This window comes from Rhinolophus sinicus, linkage group LG15 (assembly GCF_036562045.2).
Source record: "Rhinolophus sinicus isolate RSC01 linkage group LG15, ASM3656204v1, whole genome shotgun sequence".
Classification (NCBI taxonomy): Eukaryota; Metazoa; Chordata; class Mammalia; order Chiroptera; family Rhinolophidae; genus Rhinolophus; species Rhinolophus sinicus.
The window spans coordinates 30427891-30454564 of NC_133764.1; the positions used below are offsets into that span (position 1 = coordinate 30427891).

The 26674-nt window shown below is 35.1% G+C and overlaps 1 protein-coding gene across 1 annotated transcript in view; it reads left to right on the plus strand.

The window, feature by feature from the left end:
- CEP112 (centrosomal protein 112) overlaps nt 1-26674 on the plus strand; it is a 346080-nt gene that overhangs the window by 85835 nt on the left and 233571 nt on the right. Inside the window, exon 19 of the mRNA XM_074319364.1 lies at nt 4310-4389. Coding sequence (XP_074175465.1) covers nt 4310-4389 — 80 coding nt within the window. The remainder of the gene's footprint in view (nt 1-4309; nt 4390-26674) is intronic.

Here is a 26674-nt window from a genome sequence, read left to right on the forward strand (position 1 = left end):
TGCAAGTCCTGCATTCAGGTCCCCCATTTTTTCCTACTCAAAAGTTGAGGTTAGAGCACTAAGACACAGAGTAGAGTTACCCAGCCAGTTGTGGGGCGTCAGCTCTTTGCTATGCCATATCTGCCACAGTTATCTGTTTCCTTAAATATCGCAGAATCCCTTCCTTATTTATGCAGGTACTCTTTTCTCGATTACTTAAATTCTTAGGATGAAAGGGAGTAAAATATACATTTAGTAATGTTCAATGATGGTGCATATAACTACTTGAATCTTACATTTAAAACTTATCTTTGACTCTGTTTTTTCCCCATTATTCATATTTGTTACTTAAATTATTAAAATTTAGTTTTGGTATTAACAATATATAGTGGGGAAAGAAAATTAGTTCAAGCCTCATTCCCCACTGCCATTAGAACATTAAAAAGGAAAGGTTGACAATAGCATTGTTTCTATTACCCACAACAATCTGAAATATAGGCAAAAACTAGAAATACAATCCAAAGGCGCTTATGTATACAATACAAATATGTTCAATTAAGAACAAACACACAAACAAATCCATAACAGTATTTACTGACTATTCTAGTGTGGTCAGGTACTGTGTTGGATGCTGAGGGTATAAAAATAAATGAGAAACTGCTTCGAGCTTTAAGGACCCCCAGCTCCAAAGTCTGTGCATTGACACATGCATAACTCAGAGGGAGGTCTCATTCTCCGCTCAGACAGTCCCATTACTGCATTAGAAATGGCCCTAATAGTTTTAGAAGCATAAATTATTAGCTTGAAGTGCTTGAGTAAGCACACTGACCAAGCATCAGCAAGTGGCAGCTGAAAACTTGACAGAGGTTAAGAGTGAATCGTGAGTGATACACAGCACTTAACAAAACTCGACATTCTTAGCAATTTTCAGAAAGGGCAAACAGTCCATCTAAGGGAATTACTGTATTATGGCATACTGTGATTTTGGATGTTCATAATGACCTTGAGTTTTCAAGAAAATGTTTGTGAATAGAGTATTTACTGTAAGAAGGTAATTTTGTTAATTTTTAAACAGTTGTTGAGCGTTTATTATGTCACCAATACTGTTCTAAGAGCTTTCCATGGAGTAAGTTATTAACTCAGCCCCAGGTTTTTGATGTGCTCACTCTTCACGCCATTTTTTGGAGGAGACAGCTGAGGCACTAAGTGTTAATGCAGTCTGACTCCGGAACTTACACTCATAAACGCCATGTAATTTTTGATAGGTTTTTCTCAAAAAATGGCTAATTTTTTGAAGTTTTTACTTAAAGGGGTAAATCTCAATTATGCTTTCATGCAGAGAGTTCTGAGTCCCAGAAAAAAAAAGAAATTGAGCAGGAAATACAGGGGAAACCCCTGGTCGCACAGCACTTTGGAGGCAGGGTCCCAGTATGTAAAATACTGTGGACTCGTGAGTCACTCTGATAGTGACTCCTTGTTCGTTTTCCATGTATGTAATGTATTGACGACCGGAGAAGTCGGCCGTGGGTGTGGAGAAAAACGCCTCCTCAGTAGAAATCCCCAAACCCTCCTGGGGATTTCCTGGGAATTGAATTTTAGCAGCAGCTCTGGGGAGGAGACCACACTGGAAGACATGTAATAGAAGCAAGGTTATGCCCCCTGGATCTTTTGCCAAGCACCAAATCCAAACAGATAATACGCTGTCCAAGAATGAGCAGGAGAAAATAAGCACATGGGTCTGTGGAAAAATGATGAAGTGCAAAGGAATGAGAGCACTATAGAGAAGACTCAGAGAAAGGAGTTTCTTCTAAAAAGGTATTATTCCCAAAGAAAACATCAAGAAACTTATCATTAACGTACCAGAAAATATTATGTCTATGAAAGAGGAACCGATATCATAAGGAAAGAAGGATGAAGTGAAAATGGAGGTAATTGGCCTAGGAGGATTGTAAGGAACCTGAAATGCACTAGCAGATTTAAAATCCACGTAGAAGCTGGTTAGGAGTCGAACAGATGTTGTAAAGAATTAAATCAGGTGAAGAATTAAATCAGTGATATGAAGGACAAACGGTTACCTTTTGGACTGCAAAAGACAAGGGCAAAGAATAAAAACAATTGAGAAGGAGATAGATATTAAGGCAGGAAATAGAAACCCAGTGTGCAACAATTGAAATTCCTGAAGGGGGGACCCAGAGTAAATTAATGCAAAAATAATTAAACGATATGAGAAAACTTTTCTATAGGTCTGTGTGTGCAAATTTTAGAAGATCCACCCTGTATCAGATAAAAATCCATAAAAAGAGATTTAGCAACATTTGGTTTGCAATACAAAGAAAATGGTCTTATCCACTCCAGGGTGAGAGGAAAGCAAAGTCAGAGGTGACTTTAGACTTCATAGTTCAGATCTGAACGTCATAGAACAATACAGTCACATATGATCTATTTTTAGTCCACATGTTATGACTCAAGAATCATACACACATTTTTCTTTGTGTGTGAAGGCAGCAGAATGACATTCTTGGATCTGCAAGTCTTCAGGGATATATCACTCAGACTGTCTTTTTGAAAGCAAAGTTACTGGATGTACTTGACTAAACCTAAGGATAAGCAAAAAACCAAATCAAAACAAAACAACAAAAATACCCAAGAATAATGAAGGAGTTGTGGTGAATGCCCAAGTTAACCAAACCAGTGATGACTGTAAATGTTTATGGTGCACATGATATAAAACAATGCACATGTCAGAAAAAAATTCTTAGAGAGAGAGAGGCGATGTAAAGTTAAAACTGTTCAAAACAACTATGTGGACCAACTACATGTAAAGTAAAGTAAATGTAGTGGCAAAAATTTGCAAGACAAGTTAGTTGCTCTTTCTCTTCCTAATAAGGTGGGTATTTCTGAGGCATTTTATTTTACTATTTAAATATGGGAGAGGGGTTCCTGTCTCCTAATTCTTCTGATAGTCCACCCTCCCCAGCATCCTGTATGTTTCTCTTTGTTTCTCATTTTTTTTCTTCCACTTTGGTGCTCGCCATCATATCAGCCAGAAACCTTTTAACATTCTCATGGAAAATTTCCTCTCTACTCTCACTCCTTTCAATTTACATGCGGACATTTCATCTATCTATCTATCTATCTATCTGTCTATCTGTCTATCTGTCTATCTGTCTATCTGTCTATCTGTCTATCTGTCTATCTGTCTATCTGTCTATCTATCTATCGTATTGTATTTTTATTTTTTTGAAACACCAGGGGAAAAATACAAAAGAATTATAAAAGAAAAAGGTCAAAGAACATAGGTGTTTTTAATTAACAAAGTCTCCATCCAAACTAACGTAAATAGCTAACTACAAGTATTTTTGGCTAGCACCCATGCAGTGTTTGAAAAGGTTTGTGTTGCATGCATGTGCGTGTGTGTGTGTGTGTGTGTGTTTTGTTGGTTTTGTTCTTGTCATCCCTCTCCCATCCCCCGTACCCAACAGTTGCACTTTCAGCCTCACCTGGGTTGCCAGCAGGTGTGTAGCTGGTATCCCCACCCCACGGAGTAACTTCAGTCTTCGTACCTACCAGTTGGTGCTGCACCCTCAGTTGCCGTGTATGGGGAACCATGACTGCTTGTTTTGATCCTCCTTTACCCTCCAGTTGGACCAGTTTCCTTTTCCTATTTTTGGATCCATATAAAGTCCACATTGGGTGTGCTTACCTGTATTTGCATATGAATAGTTTTCTGTGAAGCAAAATTTTTATTTGTTGTTATTATTCATGCTGCGGTCCTGCCTACTCAAAGGATGCCATGTTTAGTTCAGGAAGCAGATACTCATGGTGGCAGTGGAGGGTCCTCCCAAACTTAGTAAATGTTTATAGGAATCATTCCCAACAGTGGAAGAGAGAAGACTATTTCATCATAACCTGTATGTGTTCGGGAATATAGACACATTATTTATTGTATTTTTCCAAATCTCATGAGATTCCTTTTTGGCTAAAATGTAATTTTTTTCAAAAATTTAAAAGTGATTGATCCCTTTTTGAATTTTTTACTTATCAGTTTACTTTACAGGGGATCCACAGGCAAGGAGATTTAAACAGTTCTTAACTTTGACCAGAAAATTGGTATTGCAAGTATAGTACTGAAATAAGTATATGGTAAATGATGATGGTTAACTAAGTCTCTGTCTTGAAATATATATATATCTGTATATATATATATATATATATATATATAATTTTATATTAAAATGACTTGAAATTGCTGTTTCATTGTTTGTGTTTCTCTTTTGAGTTTTAAACGTTACTTATCTTCTAGTAAATATTACATGTTTTGTCATGGCAGGTTCATGAATTGCAGAGTGAACTTGATAAAGAAAAAGAAGATGCTCAAAAGAAAATCCACAAATTTGAGGAAGCTTTAAAGTGAGTACAATTGTAATACACTTAATTTAAAAAACACTTTTGTTCTTAATTGTGAGCCAAATTAAGTAGCTAGAACCTAAGCATCATATTTTAATTATAGCTTTGCTGTGGTTTAGTTTGAGTCAGTTTTCCATCATGAATCTCTATTTTCAGCATTTTATTACCAGCCAGTACATTTTTTTAAAAAAGGAAAAATTGGTTCAGCTGTTTTTAAGTGATAGGAATGTAAGAAAATAGGACTTCAAAGTTTCAGATGCTGTCTTCTTCTTAAATGAAAACATTTTTTTTAAATGGTAAGATTTAGGTCTTAGAACATTTAGAAATTCCTCTGTAGATTTTTTTTGAGAAATGTGGGTAATGACATGTTCCAGTTATATTTGAAAATGGACTACTATACAGGCATTGTTTAAGCGAGGTGTTGTCTCATGGTGTCATACTTAAACATACACGTTAAAGTGTTAGATTTTATTTGTCTTCTTCATTCATTTACTAAGTTGATTAGGCCCTACTTATTACTCAGTTTTATCTTACAATTTTTAGGTAGAAAACATTGGTTTAGTCAATAAGTACTGAGTTCCCACCAGGTGTCAGGCAATGTGTATGTAGTCCCTTTCCAGAGGACCTTATCGTTTGGATGGAAAAATATTCAAGCACTTTGGCAATTACACTACAGAGTGATAAGAACTTTAATGGCAGAAAGGTCAACAGGGTACCTGACCCAAGAACGTTATTTAAGAAGGGAACCTTAGAGAGCTCAGTGTATCTAGCCAACTCCCAGAGATTCAGCTAATTCCATTTTCCTTGCTTCCCAAAACCTACAAACAAGAATACGTTACAGGAAGGCCTAAGAAGAACACACAGGATCAAACAAACTTAGTATCAGATCCTATCTGGGAAGATTTCATAATCATTCCCTGTCCCTCACTTCTTCTTAGTAAAATGTGTTGGCTGAATTGCTGAATAGAACATCGTGAAATAATGTATGTCCTATGGCATCACGGTCTCTCAAGTTTTTATCTACGCAAGGACTTACTGCTTATTTGTTCACATTATCACATGTGAATTAGATGGAATCAGAAGACAGCTATAATATTCGTTAGACACTATGTCAAATAACTCCAACTTGAATAATGACAAGTTGCATTCTTGCTTTATGTATGCGATGCCCTCCCTTTATTCCTTATTAATTTGCTTTTCCTTTCTAAAATGTTAATTAACAACTTTCTTTATCTAATCAATTTACTGAACTTTTGTTTCTCTTTTGTTCTACTTTGTCTCTGTTCTTTTGTAATTTCTTTATACTTTTTTCATTGGTTTGTTGATTTGCACTTTATATCACTAAAGGAAGAGTAATCCTTTAAATAACAGTGAATCAACAAATATTTGTTGAGTACCTACTATATATATATATTTCTACTATATATATATATATATATATATATTATAGTGTCATACTAAAAGAAATAGAAGGCTTAGAAGATATAGCTGAAGACATAATGCTGTTCTTAAAGATTTTATAGTTCAGATTAGACATTTGAAGTATTTCAAGTAGTAGATATTAAGTACTGGGAATCAGAAAGATTTTTTTCAGTGCGATATTGGAGTTTATTCTTCTAATGGTCACTGATAGATGATGAAAGAACCTTGAAACCACTGTAGTTTTCTACATACAACATAAGCACTAACTGAGCCAAGTAACACTCTCTAAGGGTTTAAAAGTCTTTACCAAAATATCAAGTTTTACTTGGAGTTATAAAAGCTATTTTAGATTTTAATAAAGTTCCCCTATAGGTCTGTTTCTCCCATTCCCTGTGTAGATGATGTCTTCATTTTGACTAAATGTCTGTATGATCCTAATAATATATAGCACCTGGTAGCGCAAGAGTCATCTGGTCTGAAAGCAGAGTAAGTTATTGTGCGGTCTGAACGTCCAAGTGAACAGCACAAGCTGGCTATTTTCCCAAAGGAAAATATTCTTGGGTATGTATTTGGGGGCGGGGGATGCTACTGCTTTTGAATCTAAGAATAGAGTTAGACTAAGTTGGTCCAAAGATAATCCCATTCTTCTAAAAGACAGCTATATGATATAGAAATTTGCCTTGATTTACATTTTTTTTTCTTGAATATGTATATACACAAAGGTGAAAAATCTCACTTTTAGACTATGGTGGTATTCATTTATTTAATCATTCTTTCATTCACTCCATAAGAGCTTATTTCTTCTCTGTGTGTTGAATCTGTAGTACAGGATACCAGACCATATAGCATTTGTCTTTCTCTGTCTGAATTACTTCACCTAGCATAATGCTCTCAAGGTCCGTTGATGTCGTCACAAATGGCAGCTTTCCTCATTTTTTATGGCTGAATAATATTCCATTATATATATGCATGCCACAACATTCATCCATTAATGGACTCTTAGGTTACTTCCATGTCTTTGCTGTTGTAAATAATGCTGCTGTGAGCATAGGTGTGTGGATATCATTTTGAGTTAGTGTTTTTGTTTCTTTGGATTATGTTCCCAGAAGTAGAATTGCTAGATCACCATATCATATCATGTCATGTCATATCATATCATATAATATCATGTCATCTATTTTTAATTTTTTGAGGATCCTTCATACTGTTTTCCATAGTTCAGACATTGTTTCATTAAATAAGCTTCCTACTCCCTTCTCCCTGTCTTTTCCTTCTGAAATGGCAATAATTCATTGTATGCCTTTTCTTGATCCTGCAACATATCAGGCCAAATGCTAGCAGACTCTTTCTTGTTTTAACAAAAGTGGTGCTAAAGCTCAAGTTTGTGGTCTCTCCCCAGCCCTCAGATTTGGGCTGCTTTCTGCACGTTCTCACTAGCCATCTGCTAATAGTCACTCTCACAGCTGCCATTGGGAGCGCACACAGGGAGCCGACTACAGGGAGGGGGGTATGTGGGTAAGGTGCACAGAGTGCTGGGGTGGCTGTGGGCCTGGGGGGGTCTGTGGGTAGGGCATTCCCAGCGGCTCCTGGGCAGGCCTCTTGATGGAGTCCACAATGCAGTTGGTAGGATCTGTGTCCCCTTAAAGCCCTCTTGAGACTCCTGTGTGCCATCCCTGTAGCCTCTTCCCACCCCCTCATCATGCAGCTCAAGTTTCAGTGGTCTGGATAGGGCAAGAGAGAAATGAGCTTCTTTTGCTCGACATTTAGGTTTGTGAGATATATTGTTACATATCATTATAGTTTATTCTCATTATAGTTTATTCATTCTCATTTGTTGAATAGTATTTCAAAGTGAACATATCACAGTGTGTTTATCCATCCTACTGTCAGTATCCATTTGGGCATTTTCTAGTTTTGCATTATTATTAATAGTGCTGTGATGAACATTCTTATTATGTTTCTTTTGGCAAACACATACACATTTCTGTTAGCTATGTACCTCCATTCAATTTTTAATTTGTACTAAGTGAGACACATGTGGGAAAGATAAGCCTTTAGACTGCTCAGTGGCATTATCAGAGAACCAGTTGAGGTGAGTGGGGATTCAAGTTGGTTAGGGACCAAAGAGAAGAAATATTACAGGCCTTTCCTCACTTTTACTCCACCCTGGTATGATTTTGAACCTCTAGTTCTGAGAACACAGTCATTATATCAACTTCATTTGTTTAGGAGGAGTTAAGACGTAAGTGATATGATTCATGGACCTTCTAGTTGGTGAATGGGTGATTATAAACAAATTGAGCAGGTATTCCAAATAAGGAAAAAGTGTCAAAATTTCTTAAGGGCTTATTTTTACCATATTCTTGAAATTTTTATTTTGCTCCACCAATAACGATTTCTGTTATTAGTAACTATTTTCTTATGTGTAATCATATTTTCATATACCATGGACTTTACAAATACAATTTCACTTGCCTATAGAATTATCAGAAAAAAATTCTTGATGTTTTCTAAGTAATTCAGAATGTCCTTGAATTATATTTTTATTTAACCTGTTTTGAAAATAACTCTTATGCTAGTGACATTCAGCAAATGTTCACCATCTGGTTTATTGAAAGTCATTCTATAAAATTATTTATTTATACAACAATTAGCAGCACCTTGTCTTTGCCCACTTTATAGTTTTGTTTAAAGTGAGGGAATTTATAAAATAGTTAGGGGTGTTATTTTTCCAACAAAGTGACATACAGCTTTTAAAACAGGTTTGTTTTTTTTTGTCCTCGATATACGTAATATTTGTAATCTCCCATTACAGTGGAAAACAGATTATTTACCCCTGAAGTTATATTTTTAAATAGTTATATTTTTAAACACGAGTGGAAAAGCTTTCCTATAAGGTTCTTTTAAATCTCCTTCATTTATCTTTGGTGGCTTGTTTGCTGTTATAAATCAACATTTATAATATTAGTGGGAAAGGATTCATCTTCAAATAAGAATGCCTTAGAGTAAAGATAATAAAACTGCAAAGTTACAGTGACAGTGTTTTGTACTTTCATTTGCTAGAAACTAATCTTAAAAGAAGACTTAAATGGAATACTGAAAAATCTTGTGATTATTCAAAGGCATGGATTACATTCTGATTAGGTTTGTTTTTTAATGGAACATTGCTTACTGCAAAAATTTGGATGAAGTTGCATTAAAAGCAGATGACCTTTCAGTGTACCCAGGAGCTTGAATTTTGAATTTTGGTAGAAAGGGTGAGCCAGGTTAAATCAGTCTTCTGTAGGAATTTTAAAGTGTTGCTAAATACTATAATTCTAAATTTAGTTTTATATAGTGAGGAACTGTGGCCTGGCCATTTTGTTTGTAAGATTGGTGAAAATATCTCCAGGAATTAATGGTGATGTATACTTTAAAATGGGGGGAAAAGTGCACTAAAGGCTATCTAGAAAGATGCTAAAAGGAAGCCTGGAAACTTGAATAGTTAATCTCAATATTTTTGTTCCTGATAAGTGAGTGAAAACATTTTTACAGAAATTTTATTTTGTTTAGAAAACAGATTTGTACTTTTAAAAAGTTTTCTTGGAAAATTAATTACAAAAGCTATTCTACTACACTATAAAAGTAGCCTATAATTTATAATACTTATTTAAAAATATGTGGTGTTGGCTTTAACTAAGAATGTAATGAGTTTAAAGATTAATTGAGTTTGTAAATTTTCAGTATATTTTTTCTGTTTCTATTGTTACAAAAGTTAAGAGCAGATACAATTTATAATGTAGTATTCCATCAAAGATGGCAGATAGTCATATCTGCTTATAATGTTCCCTCTAACAACCGAGATGCTGTGCAGAGTTGGGGAGCAAGAAGAAATTATTTGACATATATGGAATCAGTTTAGAGTTTATGTAACTAGGATTAGATTAATTATATCAAAGTAGGATTAAATATAAGCAGAAATTGATAGATTATATTATAGTTGAGTTATTAAGAAAATGTATTATTTGTCACTGCCATTTAAGTTCTAGGCTAATCTAACAGAGGAATGCTTTTTCTCTGCTATTTAGTAGAGGGTTTATGTTAAAATGAACCTATCCAGGGGTCTTTGGAGGGTGAATTCTGGATACTGACATTGTTCAGTGCGAAAACTTTTCAAAGTATGTATTCTTTAGCTTTATTTTTGTTATAAAACTAGTACATATTTGCCGTAGAAAATTGGAAAATCACAGAACACAAAATTACAATAGCTTTTGGTCACATTTAAATAGAGCTATTTACTGTTATGTCATTTTAGTTACTCTGAATACATACTAAGTCTTGAGCTGTTGTAGAGTGAGGGCATCCCCTCTCACACTCTTCTTTTTTTCCCTCACACTCTATTTTTTCTCACCTTACGTTTTTTAAATGTATTTTTATAGTTTCAGGTGTACAAAATACTCTAATAGTTAGACATTTATACCCCTCACAAAGTGATAATGCCCCCCCCCCTCAATCTACTACCCCTCTGAAAATACTACAAGCAACTATACACCAACAAATTAGACAATCTGGAAGAAATGGATAAATTTCTAGAAGCATACAATCTTCCAAGGCTGAATCAAGAAGAAACAGAAAATCTGAACAGACTGATTACTACCAATGAAATTGAATAAGTAATCAACAGCTCGCAACAAACAAAAGCTCTGGACCAGATGGCTTCACAGGTGAATTTTACCAAACATTCAAAAAAGAATTATCACCTATTCTCCTCAAACTATTCAAAAAAAATCCAGAAAGAGGGAAGGCTCTCAAGTTCACTTTACGAGGCCACTATCTCCCTGATCCCCAAATCAAAGACATTACAAACAAACAAACAAACAAACAAAAACTATAGGCTGATATCCCTGAAGAACATAGATGCAAAAGTCCTCAACAAAATATTAGCAAACCGCATTCAGCAATATGTTAAAAAGATCATACACCACGACCAAGTGGGATTCATTTTTCGTATGCAAGGTTGGTTCAATATCTGCAAATCAATTAATGTCATACAACACATTAACAAAATGAAGAATAAAAATCATACGGTCATATCAATAGATGCAGAAAAAGCATTTGACAAAATCCAGCATCCATTTATTATAAAAACTTTGAGCAACGTGGGAATAGAGGGATCATATTTCAACATAATAAAGGCCATATATGATAAACCCACAGTTACCATCATACTCAATGGGGAAAAAGTAAAAGCATTCCCCCTAAGATCAGGAACAAGACAAGGTTGCCCCCTTCCACCACTTTTATTCAACATAGTACTGGAAGTTTTAGCCACAGCAATCAGACAAGAAAAAGAAATAAAAGGCATCCAAATTGGAAAGGAAGAAGTAAAATTGTCATTATATGCAGATGACATGATACTATATAGAGAGAATCCCAAAGACCACCAAAAAGCTATTAGAACTGATAAATAAATTTAGTAAAGTAGCAGGATACAAAATTAATATTCAGAAATCAGTTGCATTTGTATACACCAATAACAAACTAGCAGAAGTAGAAATTAGGAAGACAGTTCCATTTACTATTGCTTCAAAAACAATAAAATACATAGGAATACATTTAACCAAGGAAGTAAAAGACCTGTAGTCAGAAAACTATATGACATTGAAGAGAGAAATTAAAGAAGATACAAATAAATGGAAACATATACCATGCTCATGGATAAGAAGAATTACTATATAGTTAAGATGTCCATACTGCCTAAGGCAATATATAGATTCAACACAATCCCTATCAAATTACCAATGACATTTTTCACAGAACTAGAACATATAATCCTAAAATTTATATGGAACCATAAAAGACCCCGAATAGCCACGGCAATCTTGAGAAATAAGAACAAAGTGGGAGGTATCATGCTACCTGACATCAAATCATACTACAAAACTATAGTAATTAAAACAGCATGGTATTGGCATAAAAACAGACACATAGATCAATGGAACAGAATAGAGAGCCCAGAAATAAATTCATGCCTATCTGGTCATTTAATCTATGACAATGGAGGCAAGAATTTACATTGGAATAAAGACAGTCTATTTAATAAATGGTGCTGGGAAAACTGGACAGATACATGCAAAAAAGTGAAGCTGATCCACCTTTTTACACCATATACACGAGTAAGTTCAAAATGGATTAAAGACTTAAATGTAAGACCTGAAACCTCACACTCTGTTCTTTATTTCCAAATTTTTCTTAGCTATTCTTAGCCATTTGTTCTTTTTCAAATTTAGAATGAGGTTTTACTAAAGCTTCGTTGGGATTTTTTTTTTGTTATATTTGCATTATTTGTATAGATTAAGTAGAATTAAAAATTTTTACTGTATCAGTTTCTCTCTTCCATAAATAATTCTCCATTAATTTGTCTATTTAATGTCTTGTAATAAATGTTTACAATTGCATTTTCAAACTGATGGATCCAGCTGAACAGAAATACTTTGTTTTTCTAGCAACTGTGCTGTATTTCTTTTCAAAGTTTGCCTGTAAATTATCTTGGATCTGCTGTGTGGATATTAACAATTAAATAATCAGTAAATAATTTATTTGTTTCCTTTTCAATTTTTGTTTTCTCCATCACCAACCTCACCTTTCTGCACTGGCTAGGATTTCCGGTAAAATATTGAATATCATGGTGAGTGTGGGGATGGATCCTTATGCAAAAGGAATACTTTAACCACAATGTGTAATTTTTGGTTGAAGGTTTTTGATAGGCACCTTATGCCCATTGGCTTCTACCCAGACCCAAGTGATGTGTAGGAGTTAATCAGCTAGTTTCTGGATTGTTTTTAGAGTTGATTACTGCAAGTACACATTCAGTGTGTCTGTGGGTGGAGGGGCCTCCTGTGAGTCTCCACCTTGGTCTACCCCCTCTAATTTGGAGTTCTTTTTCCTGAAACTCTTTCGTTTCTATGCTTCCATGGTACCAGGACCTTCCGACAGTTTTCTGCCTAACCGGATGCTCCTTTTCAATCTCCTTTGACCTGAGTCGTCCTTTTCTATCAGGGTTCCATGTTTCAGAGTTCCCCAGGCTCGATCCTTCACCATTTTTTTTCTTCTGTATTTACACTTGTTAAGTGATCGCATCAAGCTCTTTAGCTTCAAGTACCATATATTTAGTAACTTACATATCTTTACCTCTGCCCTAATATCTGCCTGTTACACTCCAGAATCATTTATTCAACTTTGTTACTGAATTATTTGTTTTACATTGTTTAGTGTTCTCTTTCCATATCCTTTCTTGTCTCTTTTAGCATTTGTTCATATTTCTAATTTTCTTTCTTTTCATCTGTGTTTTTTTATCCTCTGAGTATATGTTTAAGATGGCTTATACCATCACTGATTTTCTGCACTTGCATTTCTGCTCTTTTCCACATCCATTATGAATTTTTATTCTGCTCTAAGTTTTGTTTTTATCCTTTCTTAAGCTTAATCACTCCTCATTTTAATCTTATTGTATTCTTTTTATCTTAGGTAATTCTTAAGACTTTACCCCCTATTTCTTAGAGACTGTATTCCATCATTTAGATACCTCACAGTTTTCCCGGTGTTTTCCTCTGGTTATTATATTAGATCATTTTAATAGTAGGTTTTTCTTCTGTGTATCTTGAATGTTTCTTTTTCCTGGTTTCTATTCCCAGGTTTTGCAATAACTTTTAGACTTCAGTTGCTACTTTTCTACCTTGTTACTCAATCTTGAACAAAATAAAATTTTGTACAGTTTTGATGTTGTATTTATTTAACAAACACTTATTGAACTTCTACTGTGTGTGCACTCTTGTAGATACCATCTGACATTAGTGAACTATGTATTTTGGGTATGGATTGTCCTGTCTCTGCTCCATGTGGACTTGTAGAATGTTTATATTCTTTTGAAGACCTGCAGCTGGATAGAAACATTATATGTCACCTGCCAGTGAAGTTCCAAGTTTCTAGGAAAACATCACCTATAGAAACTCTGCTTTACTGATGAGATACTTTTTCATAACCTATATGGTGAATCTCTGTTTTTCTAAATGAATGTGAATCCTATATTGCTCAGTATATTTTAAGCTTAAGTGTCTTCCTATATTTTTTATCCATCTATATTACTTCAGCTGTGGCAGTGCGGCTCCCTCTATATAGTACCCTACTGTTAGCACTTTACTCTCCTTTACTCTCAATCCAGATGTTCTCTGGGACTTACAGGCTCTGAATGGATCTGTATAAAACATCAACAGATTTTATTCTGTGTTTCCTGGTATGTGGAAGAATCCCAGCTATCAAAATTTTTTTATTGTTTTAGACACAGAATCTTTGACCTGAGGGAAGAAGGAGGTGTTTTTCTACCTCCTTTTTCTCAGGTTCTATTTCCTGAGAACAAATTGCACCTGATGTCAGGTGGACCTGTGTGTGTGTGTGTGTGTGTGTGTGTGTGTGTGTGTGTGTGTATTCAGTTCACTTCTATTTGCTTTGTATTTTTGGAGGTTCCTCCCAGGTTTTTTCCATTGTGTTGTATTGTTTGTTTATCTCAGTTCTTGTTATTATTGGGATTTCCCCCCATCACATCATTTATTTCTTCATTCTCTTTCTAGGCATTTTTAGTGAGCACTTGAGAGAGCCTATTCAGAAGATACTAGCCAGGTGTCATTTTTTATATGAAGATAGAACTGTTCTTAACTTATTTTTTTGATAGAATTCTTTTTGAAATGTAATATGTACACTCCCATCCTTTCTATCACTGCATAATGAAAATAATTTATGATAAGTCAGTGTCATTTTTGGAATCAATCATCATGATTTGCTGTAGATTCGATTATAAATTAGTATATGTGACTAAAATCTAAATACATGGTAACCTTCCCATGACATTGAAACTTGATTTGAAAAATGTCCTTGATCTCAGCTTGCTTTGTGGTCTTTTGCCTCTTTTTCAGGAGAATAGTGAGTCTTGTGGAGCTGTGTGACCTCCTGAGCCGTGTAACACTGATAAGTTTCTGCAAAATTAATAAGTGAATCAAAGACTGACTCAGATCTCCCCAATTTTTTTAACTCCAGAAAATCATCATATTCTCTGTTGCCATGAGTGTTCTTTGATTTTTCACACCATTGATATATGCTTTATTAATATAGTAGACCATAGCCAACTCCTTATGAGCTTTTATCTCTATTTTTTTTTTAATTCCTGACACTATTTGTTCATGGACGATCTAGGGAAGCCCTGGTCATCACTTTGTCCTCACCTCCTCCTCCTCTCCAGTCACCTGTCACTAATCATATGTAACGTTGTTGCTATTTCTATTCTTTCCACTCCAAAGCAAAATACTGTTTCTAATTTTATTAATGTCATTGTTTTAAATCCTTACTTTGTTGTATTCTGTTAACTTACAAGGTGTGTCCCTCATACCAACCTTTCCACCAATTCTTCACTTCCAATTATTGCATGTTTCTCCGTTGTGCAGTCTGATTCAAGACCCCTTGTTGTCCTCAACTGCACTGGTCCTTTTAACATTTAGACAAAAGTAGGTATCCATCTTAAAAAAACCTTTCTCAACCTCAACCCTTCCCCCCAACCTTCATCCGGGATCTTTCTCCCTCTGTGCTTTTATGCTCAGATTTCTTTAGTTATTTTACTTACTGCCTTCATTTCCTCATCTACCATTTCCATTTTCAGCCCAATCCAGTCTGGGTTTTTTCCTTATATTATCAAAACTTCTTCCAAGGTCACAGTGACCTCCAGTCTGTGTTTTGTTCAATCTCTCTTCCATACAACAGTCTCTTCTTCAGTTTTTGTGACACACATTCTCCTGATTTCCTTCATTCCACTCAATCTTCTTTGTATGTTCATTCTATTCTCGACTCATTTTTGAGTCTCTCCTTAGACAATCGAATCCAAGACCATAGCTTTAGAAACAGTTCTTCAATACCATCCTTATAAATGTGATTTACAAATGTATATCTTTGTCTCAAATCATTTATTTCCTTAATTTTCTTTATAGCACTTATTACTATATTTTAGTATTTTTATTTCTTTTCCACTTTTTAAATTCAGTTTCTCTTGATTCCTAGGATGTCGTGTAAGCCATTTCTTTCTCTTTCTCTTTTCTCCTACATGCTGCTCTTATCTTTGCTGCCTTTGTGCTTTTTCTCTTGCCCGTTTGATGTTCTCCTTTTTAAGTTCCTGTTTTCCACTAGCTGTTACAAATTCCTGGGCTGGAGGTTGAGTCATTCTGCACATGTGTTCAATTTGGCCTTCAAAATATTTTGAAAATTTTGAATTATTTATTAACATTCTAAAATCAGGAGATTTCACATGAAATTTAGATATCTAGTTTTTTCTTGAAACATGCCATATCTGGCAACACCAAGCCATCTTTTCTCGTGGCAGCAAGTAGCTGGAGCTGACGGGACAGTGCTTGGATTAAGTCATACAGGAAGTCACAGCACTTCTCAAAGATTCATTGTCATCAAGACCACATTTTGTGTTCTCAGTGCAATTAAATTAGTAATAAATAACAAGCAGTCACTTTGTTTTGAAGCCCTCATGTTGGGAAACTTAAAATTGTACTTTTAAACAACTTAGGGTTAAAAAGTTAATCATAATAAAAATTTCCAAATATTTAAAACTGAATGATAATAAAAGTATTACTCATCAAATGTTATGAAGTATCTCTAATCTAGTATCTAGACTGAAGTGAGCTAAGCCTTTATCTCAAGAAGCTAGATAAAGACAACAAAGTAAATATGAATAAAATATACGAAATAAAGCTAAGAGCAGAAATCGGTGAAATTGGAAACACAACGCAGAACATCACCAACACCAGCTTTGAAGAAAAGTTAATAAATTATACAGGTCTCAGACTGGCCAAAAAAAGAAGAGAAAAGACTAAAAGGAAAAAAAAATTAAACAACATTAAAAAATAAATAAAATAAAAACCAAACCAGGAACATACCTACATGCAGAGCATGTTGTTTTTGGCTCACTCTTCTCGTTTTTGTTACCTGGTCCCTGTAGGCCTTTTAAGTTGGATGCTGCTCCACAGTTTCAGTTGCTGTCTTTTTTTTTTTTTTTAATTGAGATGAAATTCACAAAACATAAAGTTAACCATTTTAAAGTGAACAACTCAGTGGCATTTAGTCCATTCATAGTGTTGTGCAATTGCCACCTCTGTCTAATTCTACAGCATTCTCATCACCCCCGAATAAAACTCTGTACTCATTAAACAAGTTTGTTCCCCACCCACTCCCAGAACCTCTGCTTTCTGTCTCTGTGGATTTACCTATTCTGGATGTTTCACATAAATGGACTCATACAATATGTGACATTTTATGCCTGCCTCCTTTCACTTAGCATCATGTTTTCCACATTCACACACATTGTAGCGTGTATCACTATTTCATTCCTTTTTATGGCTGAATAATATTTCATTGTGTGTCTGTATCATATCATATCTTTTTTTTTTTTTTTTGGTCCATTCAACTGTCAATGGGAATTTGGGTTTCAAGCTTTAAGCTTTTGTAAATAGTGCTGCTATGAACATTCACATACAAGTATTCAAGTACGTGTTTTCAGTTCTTTGGGTGGTATATACCTAGAGGTGGGGTTGCTGGGAAAGCTATTGGGTCTTGTATTTGGCCTCTGTTATTGGTCTTCAAAATGATACTCTGGGAGGTGGCATACATCTTTCCCTTTTACATTAGTTGCAGCTGCTGCTATGTAGCCCACGAAAGGAGAATAGTCATTGAGAATTATGTGAAGGACTTCTAGGCATTTGGTAAGACTATTCTTTTCTATTGTAGTACTCTATCCCAGAATTCAAACTATTGATTAATGTATTGTTTGATAACTGTAAAATTATTACTAATAGAGTTGGGTGTTATGTGGTATTGCTGTCAAGCAGTTAAATTGGGTAAGTTGTCCTTCCCTACTTTGGGGATGTTTTGCCTGTATCTCCTTTGCTAGGCCTCATAAATGCATTTTCCTCTGCTCATCCATGCTGAAAGTACACTGACAGATTTTTACTGTCTATATCCATCAGTGTATAATCATCGTCATAAAAAGAATGAATTGAAAAAACCACCACCTTATGCCTAGAGAGTTGGCAATAGAATTGTTAGGTTATTACACCTGCTGGCCATTGGGCAGTCTGTGAGTGTGGTCCCCTGTTGCTGTAGCAGCTCATTTCTGCTGTAATTTTAATATATTACTATATTTTTTGCAAATCAGAAAAATAGTGCCAATGCTAGTGATAAGAAATCAGCTCTTACAAACAAAACATAATTGCGAGAAGGTAGAAATCATTGGCCATGTTAAAAGCAGTGCTTCTTTAATCTCAAATTAATTTCACATTGGACTTATGCCTGTGTGTTAAAGTATAAAGGAAAAACAGCAAAATTAAATAACACATCTGAAATACTAGAAAAGCATCCTTAATGATGGTAACTCTCACAGTTATAGCTAATAGTTGGCTGTTAGCTATCAGATCCTTTGGTTTCTTCACAGGACTCAGAAAATAAGTTTCATCAGTAATAAATTTGTATAGTCTAACTCTCAATCTGGTATTAATTTTAGAAGTAAATCTCTTACTGATGGTGTCCCCAAGGTATATTCTGAACACAATGACTTATAAACCTAACATATTTATTCTTAGATATAGTAAAAGTCACCTAGGAAGTTGGAAGAGGTGAACATTAGATGTAGAGGTGGAGAGTGTAGAGTGTACGTGGAGAAACCTGAGAACGTGAGCCCAGCTGGGGCAGAAAGGACAGGAGACTGGTGGTCCCGATTGAGGAGGACCCCTAATCTCCCAGAGGTGGACAGAAGGATGCACTTCTCACAGGGAACGGGAGGGAATGGCTGAAGAATTGGTAGCAGAGTGGCATGTGATGAAAGTGACATTGGAGGAAGCCTTACTTTCCTGAATATTTCTCTGCGATAAACTAGGTTTTGAAGGAATGACAGAAAATGAGCTGGTGGAGAAGAGAGAATTTCCCTGCCACAAGGAATAAAATGTTTCAGGGACATGAACTTGGTAACATGTTGATGTCCAAGCATGAGGTTAGCAGTAAAGCAAACAGACCTGATTTTCTGGAAGAAAGGTTTTGTCAGAGTATAATAACTAATAGATAAGCAAATGTCAAACATTTCCGTCCTTAAGAAAACATGCTTTTATTTCCTTACTGAGTTTCCTTTATTTTCCACTAAATTGTAGTCCCTGGATGGAGTTCGATGTGAAATTTAACAGGGGAATTTCACAGTTGGTGACTGTTAAAATTCGAATCCTCTAATTTTTTATTATTGATGTAAAATTTATTCATTTTAGGTGTGGAATACAGAAATGTCGAGGAACTTGGAAGAAACTGTCAGTAATTTGAACCATATATCTCTATTCTTAGTGAAAAAATGAAAACACCCCAAAGGAGGTTTTATGTGGAGTAAACTAGGTCTGGAAATGGTCTATATTGAAAGACCTAATGGCCTTTTGATGTCTGATTCTTTGATTTGGCTTTTACTTTTTAAAGGGGTGCTATGTGATTATAATTAGAAACATTTCAGGTTCTTTACTTGGCAAGTTGATTGTTCCTTAGCTTGCTCCATTGTAACTAATCATGTAGTTTTGAATGGCAGTAGTTTGAAATTATTACCAAGGAGATTCACCTTGTTTAGTAGAGAAAGTTCCAGATCATCATGAAAGCTTTATCACACCCCTAATGTGTAGTCCTTCATTTTGCAGGTTGTGGCTATGATGTGAATATACTGTCATTACATATTCAAGTTGCTTCAATTTAATAATTTTCTAAGTAATTAAAAGGAATATAATAGTTTGCTTTTCTTGCAACTGGTACCATTATATTTGAAGTTGGAAATTATGGATAAATTACTAGAAGGCACTGCTAAATTTTACATTGCTTTGTTTAAGATTTTTTAAAGTTTTGTTTAAAAAAACTATTTAGTTTTGTATTGATAGGAATAGTTGTGTGATTGAGAAAAGTTATCCCTATACTTTGGAAAGTGCCTAAAACCTCTGAATATAATTTTCTTCTGAAAAAGAGCTTTCTTAAGTATCAATGGTGGTGGTGGGGACCCATCTGTTCTCTTTTCTGCAGTCTGCTTGAGCATCTGAAACCATTTTAGATGGAGAGCAGTCAAAGTTTCCAGTTTATTGTAAGCATTCCTTAGCCCCAGTGAGCATACTGACATAACCTTCCAGGAAGCACAATCGAAAGCTTGAAGAGAGGACCGAAATATGTGGTGACCTTGTTTCAAATTGAAAAGGAAATTTCTATTCTATTATTTATTTGTGGCCATGTCTTCATAGAACTCTGCATTTCTTCTCACGAGAACACACTGCTTTAAATGACTGACAGTATAATATGATGGTCAAGAGACGTCTTATTGACCAAAGCATTTGTGACACCAGTCACACAATAGGTTTAATTTGTAACATGAGAATTTTAGGCTTATTAGGTGCTTTCTTCAGGAATTCAGTTTGAAAAACCCATTTTTTTTTAGCAGTTTATGTATTTAGGTTCTTGAGGTTTACTACAATCAAAATTTACTTTAGCAATGAATGTGGTGAAATAAGTGTAATTTTGGTGGGGAATTGATAAAGTAATAAAATATAGCAATTCTTTATTTAATGTTTTATAGTTAACAAAATGATTTTAATATATTCTCTTAATTTATCTTCAAAAGAATCTTATGTGGTTTGTTATATGTATTTTAAAAGGGGAAACATAAATGTCCCCTCTGTCAAAATTATCACCAATTCTTACTAACAAAGTCTGAATTAGTATGAGAATGGCATACTTCTATAGATCCCTTAGAAATTTTAAGGACAATCATTCATGAAAATAAAATTAATGATACTGCTTTATTAAGAATACCTAAGATTTATTCAATAAGAGCAAATTCTTCATGTACACTTATGTAAACGCAGAAAAAAATTAACATTTTTCATTTCAGAGAGATTACAGACCAATAAATATCCCCCTCTTTCCCTCTCAAATTCAGAACTAATTTGAAAAAATAGAAGACTCAGGTAGACGGAATTGTGGTGTAGGTGTGTGGCCAACACAAGGCTTGGGAAGCCTGCGTTGGGTTAAATGTACTCACCTGGTCACAGTCAGAACTGCCAACAGGAGCCTGTACAAAGCAGAGGACAGCATCCTGGAGAGAGCAAGGGGGCTGAAGGGGGCATTCACCATGGTGTCTCCCAAAGCCAGCCATTGTGCGCGGGTGTGGTAGAGAGCAGGACACAAACTGGCAGAAGTTGTCCTGTTGAAAGAGTTGAAGTGTAAGCTTACTTCATGGCCAAGTTGGGTGGGAGGAGAGCAAAGCCTGTTCAGCCTGCAAGTGCACGTTTAACAAAGGGTCGCATTTTGTAATGTTTACTTCAGGTCCTTTTTTGTTTGAAGGAAAAAAAAAGGTATAGATCTGGGTTTTCTCTCTCCATCTCCGGAGATAATCACATCTTTCTGGTCCGCATTTTAGGCTTTTACCATGTCTTTTCAAGGCTGTGTTCCTCCCTTGAAAAGGTACTACCTGGTTTTCTTTAGGATGAGTTCTCTTTGAGAATTGTCTGTCCCCTACGCAAATAGACTTGGGATACTCAAAACTGAGCAGTTTATCACACAGACGAGGACACACATGAATCCCACATCTAAAATGACAGATTAGTCCCAAATTAGGACTCTCACTGTATGTACTTTCAGTAAAACCGCCTAATTCCAAAAAGATTTCAGTTGCTTTCGTTATTCTAACTTACGTAGCCTACAAATTTTTATACTGTGTTTCCCCAAAAATAAGACCTAGTTGGACCATCAGCTCTAATGCGTCTTTTGGAGCACAAATAATTAACATAAGACCTGGTCTTATTTTAATATAAGGCTGGGTCTAATATATAATATAATCTAATATAATATAACGTAACGTAACGTAACGTAACGTAACGTAACATAACATAACATAACATAACATAACATAACATAACATAACATAACATAACGTAACGTAACATAACATAACATAACATAACACCGGGTCTTATATATTAATATTTGCTCTAAAAGACGCATTAGAGCTGATGGTCCGTGTAGGTCCTGTTTTTGGGGAAACACGGTATGTAGTGTTTTCTTTGTGGTCCAGTAACAAGTGTACCAGTTCATGATTTTCAGGATGATTTCTTATTAGACACTTAGAAATTACCTAAAGGTGTGTTTCCTTTCCAGAATATTTGCTTTTAGTCCCTCTCATCTAGCAGCAATAGGAAACAGGTGAATGTGTACATGTGTACATGCATATACGTGTGTGCATATATACGTATATGTACTTGTGTTCTTGTACGCTTACACACATCTATCTCTGTTCTATATCTGGCTAAATATATAAATATCATGAATTCATACTAATTCCAGTTCCACTCAAATGCCACAGGGGTTCCCACCCCCACCCCCCGTTTATTCCCTCTTTCCTTATTTGTTATTCTCTTCTCTGACAGTGAGGAACTTGGCTTCCATTATATGTTTAGTTATTTGCTCAAAGCAGGAAATGGTTTTTGAATCGATAAACCATAACTCTGTGAAAAAGTAACATAATACTAGAGATTAATACTTCTTTGAGTTCTTTTTGTCTTTAACCTGAGAGCATATGATCCGAATATTGTGTTCAAAAATTAATTTGGTTATTTCTCACTCCCCTTCAGTGTGATTATGTTATTAACCATTTGCAGTGCTGTTAGATTTTTTTTCTGTTGGATTTTGTTTTAGAATTTCCTGACCCCCATCCCTGTTTGTTTTATTCTTTAGTTTTTGAATAAATGGAACATGAACATAGTTTCAAAAATTAGACTTGTACTAAAAGGTATATTCAGAGAAGTCTTGCCTCACTGCCATTCCTGTGGTCCTTTCTTGTGCATTCCTCGTCTCGCCCGTAGACATGTGCTCCCATCAGTCTCTGGCTCATCCTTTTTTGTTTGTTTTTGCACAAATGAACAGATGGATGTGTATGTCTCATTAGTTTCTTTCTTACACTTTGCTTTTTTCATTTATTATAAACTGGAAGTCATCATTCTATTTGCATCACCATAGCCTGCTAGCATGTGGATGAATCACAGTTTATGTCCTACCTATGGGCTTCTGGGTTGTTGAATTAGCATTTGCAATTACAAATGATACAGTAATGAATAACCTCGTAGATATGTATTTGTGTATTTTTTGAAATATATATTCAGGGTAACTTTGTAGGCGTGGGAATGCTGGGTCAAAAGATAAACATACATGCATTTTGGTTATATATTATCAAATTCCCCTCCGTGAAGGTTGTACTGATTGAATTTCTACTGGCTACATATTAGAATGACTTTTGACCCCCCGGCCTCCCAAGTAGAATGTGTTTAAAAATGTTTTGTAAACCTGATAGGTAATAAATAGTAGCTCAGTATAGTTTTCATTTGTAGTTGTCTTACAATAAGTAAGAGTAAACATGTTTTCATATACGGAGGGTCATTTTAAGAGCTTAATTGAATTATAATCGAAATACAGTTAATTTCACATAGTTAAAGTGTACCCTTTCACGTTCTGACATATGTATACACTTGTGAAACTACAAACAAAAAAAGATGTCTATGTGAATATACATTTATTCCCAAAAGTTTCCCCATGACCCTGCATAACATCTCTTAACCCTTCTGCCTTCTCCATGTTCAGTCAACCACTAATCTCCTTTCTGTCCCTATATTTTAATTTCTAGAATTTTATATAAATGGAAGCATATACTATGTATACTTTTTGGTTTCACTTTTTTTCCTTGGTGTAATGTTTTTGAGATTCCATGTTGTCCCATTTATCAGTAGTTCGTTCCTTTTTATTTTTGAGTAATATTCCGTTGTATCGACATACCCTAATTTGTTGATCCATATATCTGTAGATGGACATTTGGACTGTTTTCAGTTTTGAGGTCTTGTAGGTAAAGCTTCTGTGAACACCAGTGCCCAAGTCTTTGGGTGGACATTTGCTTTTTGTTCTCTTGGATAAAAACCTAAAACTCAAGTGTCTAGATCGTATGGTAGGTGTATGTTTAACTCTTTAACAAACTGCCAAACAATTCTCCAAAGTGGTTGTGCTATTTACATTCCCACCACCAGTATATATGAGTTCTAGTTCCTCCACTTCCTTGCCAAAAATTGATGTGGTCAGTGTTTTCATTTTCACAATTGTAGCAGGTATGTACAAGTATCTTACTCTGGTTTTAATTTGCATTTCCTTAGTGACTAATGTTGAAAAACCTTTCGTTTTCGTTTTTTGCCATAAATATACCTATTTTGGCGAATGTTCAGATCTTTAGCCTACTTTTAACTGGATTGATTGTTATTATTATTACTTTTTAAGATTTTATTGTGGAAGGGGAACAGGACTTTATTGGGGAACAGTGTGTACTTCCAGGACTTTTTTCCAAGTCAAGTTGTTGTCCTTTCAGTCTTAGTTGTGGAGGGTGCTGTCAGCTTCAAGTTGTTGTCCTTTCAGTCTTAGTTGTGGAGGGCGCAGCTCAGCTCCAGGTCCAGTTGCCCGTTGCTAGTTGCAGGGGGTGCAGCCCACCATCCCTTGCAGGAGTCAAACCGGCAACCTTGTGAGAGCCCACTGGCCCATGTGGGAATCGAACCGGCAGCCTTCGGAGTTAGGAGCATGGAGCTCTAACCGCCTGAGCCACAGGGCCGGCCTGGTTGTTATTATTAAGTTTTGAGAATTCTTTGTATATATTGGATGTAAGTCCTTTAACAAAAGATAGATGATTTGCAAGTATTTTCTCCCAGGGTGTGGTTTTCCTTTTCATTCTTTTAATGGTTTCTTTCAAAGAGCAGGTGTTTTTAATTTTAATGGAAGTTCAACTTATTTATTTGTTCTTTTATGAATTGTGCTTCTGGTGTTTTATCTAAGAAATCTTTCCCTAACCCCGGGTCACAAAGGTTTTCTTCTGGAAGTTTTATAGTTTTAGGTTTTAGGTTTAGAACTATGATCCATTTTTAAGTTATTTTTGTATATCCTAGGAAGTATGGGTTGAAATTCTTATTTCTCTTCTTTTCATAACATTGTTTTCTTGTCCTTTTAATACATATAGAATTTGTAGTGACGTAACCTCTGTCATTTGCAATATTGTTAATTTTGTTGTCTGTCTTTCCCTATCGGTTGTCTACAGGTTTATCAATTTTATCGATCTCAAAGAACCAGCTTTTGGTGTCATTGATTTTTGTGTAGTGTTTTCTGCTCCTACTGTATTGTTTAATTTTCTGATTTTTATTATTTCCATTCTTCTACTTATTTTGTAATTTGTTTCTTCTACTTACGTAATTTGCTCTTTTTCTAGTTTATTAAGGTGAAAGCTGATGCCATTGATTCGAAATCTGTGTATTATTTTGTAACTAGGTGTTTAATTCTATCAGTTTCACCTAAGTACAGCTTTAACAGCATCTCTATAATTTTGGTGTTTCATATTCATTTTAATTAAGTTCAAAATACTTTCTAACTTCTCATTTTATTTTGCATTTGACACATGGGTCAGATAGGATAATATTGTTTAGTTTCCAGTTATTTGCGGGGTTCCCAGATATCTGAATTTTATAGATTTTTAATTTAATTCCATTGTGATCAGAAACTATACGTTACATAATTTGGATCCTTTTAAATATAGAGAATTTAAATATGAGAATTGTTTTATGTTTCAGTATATAGTGTTTTGCTAAGTGTTTTGTGCACTCTTAAAATTTACATGTATTCTACGTGGCTGAGTGGAATGTTAGAAGTGTCGCTTAGGCCGTGGTGGTTGATAGTGTTATTCAAATCCTGTTTATCCTTGTCTGTCTGCTTGCCCTGTCAGTTATTGATAGAAAGTGATATTGAGAGCTCAGATTGTGATTGTACATGTGTTTAGCTTTACTTCTTGTATTTAGAATATCTGTGTCCTATTGATAAATTGAGTACTTAATTATTAAGTAATGACCTTTATTGTTGGCAATATTCTTTGCTCTGAAATCTTCTTGGGCTGACTATTGATACAGCCATTCCAGCTTCCTTTTGATTAGTATTCGTATGGTATATCTTTTAAAATACTTTTAGTTTTACTTTATTGGCCACTTTAAGTTGTCTTTCTTACTGGCAGCATGGAGTTAGCTCTTGCTTTTTCAATCAGTTCGACAATCACTACCTTTTATGTGGATATTTAGACCATTTACATTTAATGTGACTAATGATATGGTTAATTTTAAATCCAGCATCTTACTATTTGTTTCTATTTGTCCTGTCTGTCCATTGTTTGCCTTATTATTTTTTCTGCCTTTGTTTTCCTTGATCAAATATTTTTTATGAATTCTTTGATCACTTGTATTGCCCTTTTATCTATAACTAATGGCTTTGTTATTTTAGTGACTGCTTTAGAGTTTAGAGTATGCACTTTAAAACTCTGACAATATAACCCTCAAATGATATTACGCTAGTTCATGTACAAGGTTGGACAATTAAGTTTGCAACCGCATCCTAGAAAAAGTGCTACAGACCTCACTGCTGAATATCACTATGGTCACCTTTGAAGGACTCCCCTTGGGAAGCTATGCACCAACACCAGTGCCTAGTCCACCCTTCAAAGCAATTTTGGAACTCTTTTTCTGGAATGGCCAGTCAGAGCTGTTGTAGTATTACACTTGAGGTCCTGAATATCATCAACATGTCTTCCTTTCAATATTTCCTTTATCTTTGGGTAAAGAAAGAAGTCATTGGGGGCTGATCAGGTGAGTAGGGAGGGTGTTCCAATACAGTTATTTGTTTACTGGCTAAAAACTCCATCACAGACAGTGCCGTGTAAGCT